General features: G+C 37.1%; 1 protein-coding gene across 1 annotated transcript in view; it reads right to left on the reverse strand.

Annotated features, from left to right (window-relative positions):
* Positions 1-6,304: 6,304 nt before the first annotated feature.
* pid1 (phosphotyrosine interaction domain containing 1) overlaps positions 6,305-13,511 on the reverse strand; it is an 18,591-nt gene continuing 11,384 nt past the window's right edge. Inside the window, exons 2-3 of the mRNA XM_058387804.1 lie at positions 12,888-13,034; positions 6,305-10,030 (exon numbers count right to left, since the gene is read on the reverse strand). Of these exons, the coding sequence (XP_058243787.1) occupies positions 9,566-10,030; positions 12,888-13,034 (612 nt within the window). The 3' untranslated portion in view covers positions 6,305-9,565. The remainder of the gene's footprint in view (positions 10,031-12,887; positions 13,035-13,511) is intronic.

A 13,511-nucleotide genomic window follows, 5' to 3' on the forward strand; every position in this document is an offset into this window, starting at 1 on the left:
TTCAGTTTGATCTGTTGTAAAAAGACAGAGGAATGTGTTTAATGATGCTTTCCTTCTTCTCTTTTCTTGTTTACAGCATTGCCCCTGAATTTGATTGTGTGGCACAATTGAAATGTACTAATAAAAAGTGAAATGTAATGCAGTGTGAAATTACATTTAATAAATATTTAATTCTTATAAAGCAATCCTCTGTTGATTCTGGCATTAAAAAAAAAATTCTAGAATTTCTAGAAGTAAATACATGTTTATTTGCAGAGACACTGGAATCACTGTGTTCTGTAGGGTCAAAAACTTTTATATTTACCAACTGGACTGACACTTTAATTGTAATAAAAACACAACTGAGACCTCGAGATGATAAGGAACTTGTTCAAAGGCTCAAAAGTGGCAGCCTGTGTCAGTAGCCAGACACCAATTCTAAAAGTCCAGTTTGAATCAATAGCCCTTTACCTTAAACAGGGGGAACACCACTCTTCATTATAATAATATATCTAATTACTATATAATAATTAGATATGTATAATTTGATTTAGTTTTAATACTGTAAGTCCTAATAGAACTAATACAATGTGTTTATGACTTTTATATTCAGATGTTTATATCATTTTAGAATGACTTCAAATGGCTCGACTAATAAATATTGGCCTAGGTTAAAAGAAACCTATTTGTTCATAAAAATACAATGTGTGTGAGCACAAAATATGGTTTCTATCTTTACGAATCAATCTGCACAACAGGATGTGACATCAAATGCCAGCAACATTCCTTCACAGCATCTGCAGACAATATGGCTAACACGTTTCATTCTTTCACACCCAAACATTGCATTGGTAGGACCGTGTTAGTGCTTTTTGTAGCTCTTTATGATGCAGGCATTGCTGTGAGAAATGGTGACTGAGTGTTTGTGGCATCTGATGTAAAGGTTGTAAAGAGTGTAAGAGTCTCCCAGTACATTGCAGCAGCAACTGCAAGTGTCTCTACACACAGTATGTAATTTTAGTGCTGCTGACAAATGTACTTGTGTACCTCCCTGGTTGTTTAGGTCACGTTTTTAAGCACCGCTGTGTCCAATTCTGTCTTCAGAAAGCAATTATATATTTTGTGGAAATATGGTACATGGTTTCTGAAAAACAATAAGTCCAGACAGCATTACAGTCAAAGCTGTGTTCACATATGGCATTGATTTTTACAAGAACATTGCTTTCATTTACAGCAGGACCAGTGCCTGATGTGTGGACTTTACTCCAGTGTCGAATTAAACCACAAACCAGAGTATTGATGAACATACTCTCATATAACCAGCTTATGAAGCAACGTGGCTCACAGGAACACACAATTACTTTTTATTAGGCTTATTAGGCTTCTTACGATGCTATCTTGACAATACTACAATATGATCAAATTCTAGACATAGTTTTGCAATGCGATATATTCCTTTGGAAATTCTGTCTGTCCTGCAGGAGGCTGTTTCTTTGCTGAACTCTGCCTCCACCCGATCACACACACATTGACTGAACACATTATTATCAGTGTATATAACCTTTTCTGTATATAACGCTTAATGTGTACAGTTTACATATGCAAATTATTTATCATGGTATACAATATCTTCCTCATTGCATACATCTAAATCATTGCACTCATTGTACATAACTCCTTCTCTGAAAACTGTTTTAATGTATTACTGTTTTAACATATTTAATTATTATCATGGTATACAATACCTTCTTTATCGCACCACCTATAATCATTTGCTCATTTGCACTCATTGTATTTACCTCCCTCAGTATACTGTTTATATACTGTTTATATATGCAAATTATTTATATTTGTTTATATACTGATTATATATGCAAATTATTTATATTTGTTTATATACTGATTATATATGCTAATTATTTGCACTGCGAAAATGCACTTCTGGTTAGATGCTAATTGTATTTCGTTGCCTTGTACCCACATGTGCAGTGACAATAAAGTTGAATCTAATCTAATCTAATCTAATCTATTTGATGCTTAGAATATTATTGGAACTTTGAAAATTATTGGAATATTTTTATTTTATTAGAAATATGGAGGGAGCTTTGAGAGCTTTTTCTTCTTTTTTTCTGCAGTTTTTCTGCTTTAAAAACATACTTTAAAATTACATTAGTTTTTTTTTTTTTTAAATAAATAACATACTATACATGGTATTTGTGGTGTTCTGTAACATTGGTAGGTTTTGCTGTTGTTTTCTCTGCTATACGCTTCTTTCCCCACCACAATCCACATGCAAACACACAAAAAAGCTGGAACATGTTATGTGCAGCATAACTTGACATTCTCTGTACAATGTCAAATTGCAAGACAGTAAAAAAAAAAAAAAGTAGTATTTGTTTATATTAAAAAACTACAAAAGTAAATGGACACCATTCTTGAAAATATCACATTGACTTCTCATATACGCAAGAATAGAAACCAAAAACGAAGGATTTGAGAATAATTTTGAGATTTTACGAAATACTTTTAGCACAGCGTTCAGGAAACATTCAGTAACATTTGCATACTACTGAGACAGAAGAAATAACATCATATCAGCACGATGTTTTACAAAACGACGATCCATTCCATATAAATGAAACATTACACTGTCACGAGGTACCAAAACAAACATTCCATCACCTCAGAGTTTTTAAAACAAACATTTCATCGCTACCATTCTTCACCAGAACAAACAGTCCATCTCCGTGATGTTGCGAAACAGGCAACAATCATTCCCTTAAACGAAAAACATTTCATCACCTCAGAGTTCTAAAACAAACTATCCATCAGTGAGCGACATGTCCCAGAACAGTTCATCTTTAGCCCATGTTCAAAACAAACATGACATCACTACAATATTCCAAAGAAAAAAAGCATTCCACCTCAATATTCCAACATACAGCATTCTGTTAGAACTTTCCAGAGCCTATGACTTTCAGTAGCAATGTCCAAGCAACATGATATTGTTATATGCCAGAAGAAAACATTTAAGCAATATCTCTTGAGCAAGACTGCTCTTGAGCTGAATATCAGCATGGCCGCATGCCAAGTGCCGCAGGTAATTACAGCTGTGCTGATATTCAATACAAGAGCATGATTGCGAGAGTGATATTGCTTTTATACAACAGTCCTGTAAACAAGAAATGATTATTAACCGACATTTCAAACACAATGAGCCTCATTAAACAAGCTGGATATGAGCAGATTTATTGCAATTCATTCATAACTACATTTACACATATTCTATAAATTCATTCATGATATCTACTCTTGCGCCTGACTGTGCTTAAATTTCCACATATGAAGACTAATTAATTTTATATGAACAAATTTCAGTTAAACATACGTCATGAAATCTTTGTTGCTTCAAATTAATGGCAGTAAATTATTAAAGAAATATTCAATAAAATTAAGAAAGCATGTCAACATAAACCCATTTATTAAGACCAATAAGACCATTCATTCAATAAAGAACAACATATACAACATTTCTACATCTTGCTTTAAAGCTATGCAATACTTTATTACAGCCAGCACTAAGTGACTAATAAGTGACTGATCTGGTCTGTCTCCAGCTACAATGTGCCAAATACTCTGCAGTGTGCTGCATGATTCCTATGACGCATGGGATACAAACAGGCTGTATGACTTCTTATAACACCTGCCTGCTTCTTCAAAATAGTGCCGGGAAGGCTAAAACAAATTAGCAGTTTTCTGCATGATTGGTGTTAAGCCTTGTTTTGTTTTGTTTTTTAACTTCCTACAGTTCACATCTAATTCATCTTTTCTGTATTTTGGCTCCAGATTCTGGCCCAAGGGGTTGGTCTGCTGTTATATCATACAGATTGTGGTTACAGACATAGACATGAGTCAAAATAACATCTACTTCTGTTTTTTTATTTTCGGTTTGCTAGTCATTTCAGCTATATGAGCTTTGGTTTGTATGGAGTTTTTGTGGGTGTCACCAAAAGTGCTTTCAAGGGTTATTTGACATTCATAAAAATGAGCACAAGAAAAACAGAAATCCTGTCTTTGGCTTATGCAAATTTATACAAATGACTTTACTAAAAGATTCATAAATGAGGCCTCTTATAGTCAAAAATTTTGTTTAGTTTTGCTCAGTCAAAAAAAAGTTGGATAGAGCATTGTGCGTTGCCATGCAATGAGCAGAGTAGGTGTGGCACCAATTTATATGTAAATAATATTTCTACAACTGGAATGTTATGTAGCAAACACAGACATGTGGAGTGTAACATACCTGTACAGTTACTGTAACTTTCCTCTAGGTTCTCCAGTTTCCTCCCAGGTCTGATGGTTCCAAAAAGGATCTTAACGGATGTGCTGCTAACAGTGGTTGGTGCCAGATACTACAACTTACCTTTCAAGGTGCTGTGGACCTCAAAAGGTCTGAGCTGTGTTGATGGCACAAGAGGGACCTACACAATATTAGGCAAGTTACTGATACAGCTGATGTGTGTTTGTTATTTTTGTTTTTATTAAATTATAAATATAAAATTTTAATTATGTAAATAAATCATAAACAAATCTGGCACTGTACATTGTAATGGAAATTAAATCAGGTCTAACTTGGGTGTATTTACATCCAAATAACATTACTGCTGTAGCGATTACAATACTTTGTACACACGTGGACAACATACTTATCTGTCCAAAGGACAAGCCACAAAGCTTCTGGGAGAATGTCCTTTGAACAGATGAGACAAAACTGGAGCTTTTTGGCAAATCACATCAGCTCTATGTTCACAGATACAAAAATGAAGCATACAAGAAAAGAACACTGTACCTACTGAGAAACATGAAAGGGCGACTTGGTTATGTTCTGGGGCTGCTTTGCTGCATCTGGCACAGGGTGTCTTGAATCTGCGGGGTATGGGGTACAATGAAATCTCAAGACTATCAAAGCATTCTGGAGTGAAATGTGCTGCCCAGTGTCAGAAAGCTTGGTCTCAGTCACAGCTCATGGGTACTCCAACAGGTTAATGACCCAAAACACACAGCTAAAAACACCCAAGAATGACTAAGAACAAAACAATGGACTATTTTGAAGCGGCCTTCTATGAGCCCTGATCTAAATCCTATTGAACATCTGTGGAAAGAGCTGAAACATGCACTCTGGAGAAGCCACCCTTCAAACCAAAACAGCTGGAGCAGTTTGCTCATGAGGAGTGGGCCGAAATACCTGCTGACAGGTGTAGAAGTCTCACTGAGAGTTACAGAAATCACTTGATTGCATTGATTGCCTCAAAAGGTTGTGCAACAAAATACTAAGTTAAGGGTACCATCATTTCATTAGTTTGTTTTTTTCTAAATGCTTCTGTTGAACCACAATTCAGAAGCAATGTCAGATTTTCATTAGTCAATTTTCAGGACATTTTTTATTTATGGTTACTTTTGTCAGTTTCAAGTAATTTCAGTGACCATTATGGGTTTTTCTTGATTTAATGGAAGGTTACCAACAATTTTTACCAACCATGCGTGTATGTGATTCAGTATGTCTTTTTGCAGGTGTAGTAAGAAAAAACATTCTTTAAACATTATTTAAAAGCATTTTAGCTAATTTTTTGTCTTCTGCCACCATCAGGTTAAAGGAAATATAGCAATATCTTGGTCATTGAGCTATCTAAAAGAGGTGCTCCAGTTAATATCTATCTGAGTATATTTGACTCTAGGTTCAGATATGTGACACCCCTGTGTTAGGTGGATTGGCTACGCTAAATTGCCGTCAGGTGTAATTGAGTGTGCAAATATTGTGTGCATGATGTCCTATGAGAAATGCATTACTACCTTCTGCCTTCTGTCTGCCTCCAGCATCCCCTGAGCATAAAGTGTTTATTAAAGATATTCCATATCTCAGGCACACAAATTATTTTGATACATACACAGCTTTCTGAAAAACAACACACACACAATTTTGTGCTGGTAAGGAGTTTATAGGTGAGGACTTTTATTGGATAGAAATTCACACCAGACATTTAAAGCTGCTATGGCAGGAAGTGAGAACATTCACAGAAAACAACAGCACACTCACTCATTCGTCTTCTGCACAATACTGATTTCATGTGATTAAACAAAATGTCTATAAACATTTGACTGGAATAATAGAGAACTGATACATCTGTATAAACAAAAGCTTCATGAATACACTGTATAGATAAATTTATATTCATATTTATATATAGATCTCTTTCTCTCTCTGTTCCACTAATGGCCAGTACAATTACTTATCTGTTTTTATTTGGAGAACTTTGTATATATATGTGGGTGTGTGTGTATGTGTGTGTGTGTGTGTGTGTGTGTGTGTACATATTCCACAGCCAACTGTACAAGAAAATATATCCACAAATCATGTGAACATAACCAATCAACAAGTACCTTCAAATTAAAAGTGTGCAGCATGACACAAACATTCACTGCCCAAAAGGGGCAGAAACTGAACCTTCTCTTATGCTAAGGCTTCATCCCAAATGCTAGAGCTCATGTCTAGTCCAGCCATTTTTAAGGCTGAAAATGCAGTCAAAACGTGTTCAGCGTGTTGTTCATACAGTCTGACTCACAGTGGATGCAGTGCATAAGCTTAGCTAATTAATCTGGAAGAGCTGTAGCTCAAATATAGCTTGTGTGCTGATTAAAATAGATCACAAATTATCCCATTAAATACAAGGCTTTATGTATTACTTCCCAAATAACAGTTCTCAGTCACTAGCACTCGCGAGAACGATTCATAATAAAGACATGTATCGTACAGTTGCATTTGGGATGCAGCCAGGCAGGTCAATGCAGGAGGAGTAAGACAGCAAAAAACCTTTACAATTGAACACAGCAAAGTGGAGAATCTGTATTTACACATAGCAATTATGGCTGAGAAAAAATCTGTCACTCACACACACACACACACACACACATACACACACACACACATACACACAAAGCAATACTGTTGTCAAAAACCCATTCTGTAAAGATTTACCTATGGTTTATCCACTGTCTTTAGTACAAATCTCTCTCTCTGTCTTTCACACACACACACACACACACACACACACACACACGCACGCTGTTAAAAACACAATTTTTAAAAACACATTGGGGGTAAGAACTACTCGGGGAGGGAAGAGGGAACGAATTCCAGAGATTGTTATTGGCTAACACAGGAATGCCCCGCCACTTATACACTTACTGTAACACACAGCGGCTTTCGGGATATGTGGTGGGGGGTGGGGGGGGGGTTGTTACTGTTTCCTCAACTATTTTCATTTCCAGCGTTCAAGAATGTCTTGTCATTCTAGAACAACCTTCTTTTACAACATTCGAGAAGATTTTCCGCAGTATAGAATGATTGCAGCACTAGAAAAATATACTTCATCAACAACGTTATAAAACAACGTTCCTCTTGGCATTGTATCGCGTTTTATCATGATGCTGTAGAACACGTTGTAGAACTTTCCGGCACAATCGTGTTCTGAAACAATCGAACATTCTCAAACAGCCTTTCTGCAATGATCCAAAACAAGGCTTGTGATCAATCTGAGAATTCTACTGTTCAATAACAATATCAGGCAACACCATTCCGTCACATCATTCATCCCATGCTCTCGAAGAGAACTAAACCATGGTCTAGCTATGTACTGCAAAATTGTTTCAGCGCTGATGTTCCAGAATAATGCTTCAAAACATCTAGTGCGGCATTTCGGGACAAGGTTCCATTCTGATGTTCTAGAACATTCGGTTTCCAATATACAAAGATCTGTTGAGATATACTAAAACATTATTCTAAAACATTTTTCATCACCATGTTCTATCACAATGTACTGGACTGATTCTAACATTATTCTGAATTCTCTGAATATAAAATGAACTGCAAGGGGGACAAATCATAAATCCATAAGCCGCTAGCCTAATTATATTTTTTGGTTGCCCAGAAACCTATTAACTAGGCTAAAATGTGGGCGCTAATGTCATTTAGCCTGATGTATAAACTAGAAGCAACAATGCAAATCAATTCTCAAATTTCATGGATTGAAGATAATTCTTCGTAGCCAAAGGCCTAGTCCATGGTAACATAAGTATTTTTCATTGTAGTACAGAAATAATTTTCATTGTAATACAGAAAAAGGAAAAAGGAGATTTATTGTGATGCTATTTTCTATTCTATTCTATGTATTACTCTATGAAATGATTTTAGGTTCTATGTGTAAAATACTGTAATGCCATAATGTAATATAATGTAAATAAACAATGCAATAAAAGCAGTTTATCTGGAAGCATGATTTTAAAACTAGCCGATACTGCACTGACCATGAAATTTTTCGCTGAATGTATATATTACATTCTACATTGCCTTTTTAAAAGTGGCATATTTTCTTTCTGTGCTTGGTGGACTGCCTCCAGAACATGCTGAACTACATGGACAAGTAATCTGCATGTGATGACGCCTAGGCTAGTGATTTGTCACCGACAGTCAATCGTGTCATTCTAAGACAATAATCTAAAAAACTAATTTTTACCATATAGTGATGCAGCATTGGCCACTTTTCATCTATGTTCTAGAGCAGTGTACATGTGTAAATAATAATGCTGGATCCTGACGTAATATTTTTCGCACATTTTTTCATAACAATGTTCTACAACAATGACACAATATTTGTGGCTCCATTAAAAATGCCTGCAATATTCCTCAACGTTCTAAAATACATGTTCTTTTCCATCGTTTTGGAACAATGTTCCATCCCAATGTACCAGAAGCATGCTAGCAACATTCTAGAACATTCCATCACATTCTAAAACAAATGTTGCATCACGATGCAATACTCGGGAAGAATCTTTCATATGTTCTAGTACAACGATGCCAATATTTGACGCTCCATAAAAAGCTTGTGCTATTCTAAAACAATGTTCTAGAACAAGGGGTGCAATGTTCTAGAGCAACATGAGATCAAGGCATTCAAGAACATTGTTCAAAAATAATGTACAACAATCTGACTCTTTAAAAATAATTTAGATACATGTTCTATAACAAGGGTTGCAATAGTCTAGAAAAGGTTTCCGTTGTGATGTTCTAGGACAAGGCTTGTCATATTTTAGAACAATGTTTCATCTAACACCACATTCCATCACGAGACGGAATATGAGAGCAACGATCTATCATGTACTAATCTTATGTACGTCTATCACAATGTTTGCCAACATTCTAAATGCAGTATTCTATAACAGTATTCTAGAACACACCTGGATCACAACATTGTAGTACAGCCATGGCAACATTCTGAAACAATATACTATCGCAGCAGTTGAGAACAACAGTCCATTGTGATGTCCTAATACATGTTCTAGATCAAATTTTCATTGCAACATTCTAGAACAATAACAAGATTTGTGAGCAATATGGCTGCAGTGATGCATTTATTTATTAGCCGCGAGCTAAGAGAACATTTTGATTTCTTTTTCTTTATTATCCCACCAAAGACAGAAACAGAGATGGGATCACGCATTCCCCCTACAGGTCCCACCCCCTCGACCCTCAGCCTCAGCCATCATCAGGATTCGCATTTGAGTCTTCAGGAATCTCGCGTCCTGATTGGTGGATGCGCCCGTCGGTTCGCATGGAGTGGAAGGTCTTGTTGAAGGCATCCATCATGGCGTGAGCGAGCATCTTGGCAGCGCGCTTGCTCTCACACTCCACGGCATGGCAGTCCATCTGGAACGTCAGGTCCTCGTTGATCTGCCGGTAGATGAATGCGAACACCTTCGGGCTCACCTCATGATCCGCCGTGCAGTATGCGATTCGTGCCACCTGGAATGTCTCCACTGAGTCTGGCGCCTCACTCCGCCCACTCAAGTGGTGCAGGCGCACCTGGAAGGGCCGGATCTCCAGCAAGGCATCCATGGCGATTGATGAGCACTTTGTATCCCATAATGCCACCACGGCAGACTCGGTGCAGCCTGAGAGGAACTTGGAGCCTGGGATTGACACTTTCCCTAGATATGTCACCTAAAAGAAACACACAGCGAGAGCTAGTTCAGTTGACAGAAACAGAAGTGGGTTTTTATAGAGACACTAACTTACCACACACACACATTGTAGAGCAACTAGTGTTTGTGTCATTTGCCTTAGCATTAGTATTTGTATCTGTGTGTAGATTATTCACACAGTTTGTTTAGTGTGCAATTACAAAGCTTAAATCAACTGATTCGGCCACGCCCCTCTTCCACTCTTCTTCTTGAGCTTCTCTCAGTTTCTTGCACTTGCAATTACAGCATTTCTGAGTGTGGAATTATTTCAAACTACAAAAAGTGTCATATAAACAAATTCACTATATAGGCCAGGCACAGTTTTCAAATATCTGTGCTGTATTTCGTTGCCTTGTACCTTACATGTGCAATGACAATAAAGTTGAATCTAATCTAATCTAATAGAGAATGCACTGTGGGTTATGACAATGGGCCTCATTTATGAAACCCATAGGATTAGATTAATTCATAAAAAGTTTATAGTAACACAAAAATTTGTTATTCATGAAAATCCTTCCGAAAAGTCTTCATGTTCTTCTCCAACCTTCCTCCCATCTTGCTCTCCTGGTGTGTACATGTATGAATAAGACTTCACTTTGGCTGTGTGAGCAAACATTACTATACTATACACACAGCTATACTAAAAGACGGATAAATGGGACCCAATGTCTGGTTCATATAAACAAGATCCATTTTTGAAGTCTGTCTGTCTGTCTGTCTGTCTCTCTCTCTCTCTCTCTCTCTCTGTGTCCTTCTGTAAAGGAAATGGCAGTAATATCTACTCACTGAAGGTGATTTGCTACAGAGAGTCCTGGAATGTTGGAACGCTAGAGACAACAATCCTACCACACACACACACACCCACACACACACACACAGTCTCAGTCCCTCTCTCCCTCTCTCTCTCTGTCTCTCCTACTATTGAGTCCATTATTGTATACCTGAGTCACCCCTGAGTGTATCTCCATCTGTGTGTGTGTGTCTGTGTGTATGTGTGTGTGTGTGTGCATGATTCTGACAGTCTGATTTGTAGTCATGCAATGGACAGTGTCTCTGCAGGAGACCAACACACTTTTCCAGATTTCCTTGTGTGAGACAGACAGGAAAAAAGACACAGGTGTCCTAAATGTGCTGAAACATAAAGACCTTTTTTTTAGCTTTCAAAAAAATTTAACTCTAGTTTGTGTATAAACTTTGACCGTTGCTCCCCTAGAGGACTGGGGGCACGAGGCAACGTACACCTTAGACAGGAGGCCAGTCTGTCACAGGGCACAATTGCACACACGCTCTCACTCACAAAGAACAATTTAGAGATGCTAATCAAGCCTACAAAACCCTTTGGACTGGGGAAGGAAACTCTTGAGGTATGGAGAGCACATGCAAACACCACACACACATGCCAGAGGTGGGAATCATTCTTTTATTAGGTGTATTGCACTCTAGTAATATATTTCAATATATTCAACATTTTATTGCTGAAGTCATTCTTTGTAGTGGAGGTAAAGTGGCTGAAAACTGAAATGAAACTGTTGCTAGGTGTGAATGTGCATGGTGCCCTGAGATAGATTAGCATCCTACTGTAGAGACCTACTGACTGCTAAATCATCTAATGTTATACCACTGAACCATCTGGAAAGTTGTCGGCTGAAGAGCTGCACAGTAAAATCAAGTTTAAATGATATCTGAACTAAAAAGAATCCAAATCTCTTCTCCAGATTCTCACTGTTTTAATGTTTAAAAGTCATTATTAACATATCAATATAACACTTAAACTTCTATAAATTAAAACATAAGTAAACATGTTCTTTAGCATAAAGTGTTGCTGGCTTCAAGAAAACCTAGTAGCATATAAAATACTGTAGTGTACTTCTCTTATAAACTGCTTATAAACTACTACTTATACTTTTAGACATGATTGTATATCTAAAGTAATCTTTACGTCTCTCAAATATATATCTGAATGAATCCTTAACTTGTCAGATCTGAGAACAGTGTGCGTGACTGTCGAGGTCTCTACAGAAACCCAAGAGGAAACATGAGATTACTTGAAGAGAATTACCTGAGCAGCTGAGAGACAAGACATAAGCAGATTTCATTTCCATCTGATCTTATTGCTGTCTAGTAGAATATTTAGAGATAAAAAATAGTTTTGTTTTTATACAATTTTTTTTTCCAGGCTAGACTCTGGACCCTGACCAGAATAAGCAGTTTACTGCAATGAGTGTCTGAGTGTTTAGAATTGTTTTAGGATTATGTTGATTTTGTATTAAACTGTCCATAGAAAAAAGGAAAGCATTTTAAAAACAAGCACCTAACAGTTTATTTACACCAACTAACAAATTAGCCCCTAGTTATATGTAGTTAAGGCTGTGTAATACTACTTTGTAGTAGTTTATGTGCCACAGAAACAGTCTTGATTTATAAATATTAGAGCAATTGTAGCTACTGCTGCTAAATCCGAGGCTACTGTGATGACAATAAGAGCTAGAGATAACATTTTGTGATCTATCTTATATTTACAGCATTTGGCAGACACCCTTATCCAGAGCGACTTACATTTCTCTCACATTTCACACAACTGAACAATTGAGGGTTTGCTCAGGGACCCAGCAGTGGCAGCTTGGTGGACCTGGGAACCTTTCAATCAATAGTCCAACACCTTAACCACTAAGCTACCACATCTTCCATACTGGTGGAGTAATGATACTCCACTATTTTTAGAGTTCCTTTCCAAATATGATACTATGATCATCTAGAGAGTTCTTGTTATCTCATTAGTTTCTGTGCCGTATACATGGTGTGTTTAGGTGTTTGTGGTGTGTATGTGATTGCCATACCTTGTAGCCAGTGTGTGTGCGTGGTTTTGTGGTGTGTGTTGTGGAGCAGAGCTCGATGGCCTCCGGTTCATGGAAGATGACACTCGGTAGCGAGTCTTTACGCAGAGTCAAAACATTCAGCTTTGACTTCAACATGTTCTGGAAATGCTGAGAAAGACGAGAGAGAGAGAGAGAGAGAGAGAGAGAACATAATTAATCTGTCAATTATCAACAGTTGTCTATAGCTAACTAGATTAAGATACAGTCTACAAAGGAGACACCGGGCTCACAGGAACATTTTAATATGCATAACTTATATATCTTGTAGTTTAATGGGATACAAAGATTAACAGCATTTACACTGGTTTTGGTGTGGACATTCTGCTCCATTATCCATTCAGAAACTCAGAGCTCAAACTACGTGTAATGCAAGTGGTTTGTAAACTTTTTGTAGCCAAGCAGCACTTTAACAGTAAAATATATTCCAATTCATATTTATACTACTACAGTTAAAAATCACGGACCATCTGGAAAACCATAACCATTGGGTAATACTAAAAGAAAACTGTCCTGCTTAAATGCAGCACTATAGAATATTCTAAGCTAGTTAATAATGATACAGACGTACTGCTCCAGGCTATATGC

This window comes from Hemibagrus wyckioides, linkage group LG04, assembly GCF_019097595.1.
Source record: "Hemibagrus wyckioides isolate EC202008001 linkage group LG04, SWU_Hwy_1.0, whole genome shotgun sequence".
Taxonomy (NCBI): domain Eukaryota; kingdom Metazoa; phylum Chordata; class Actinopteri; order Siluriformes; family Bagridae; genus Hemibagrus; species Hemibagrus wyckioides.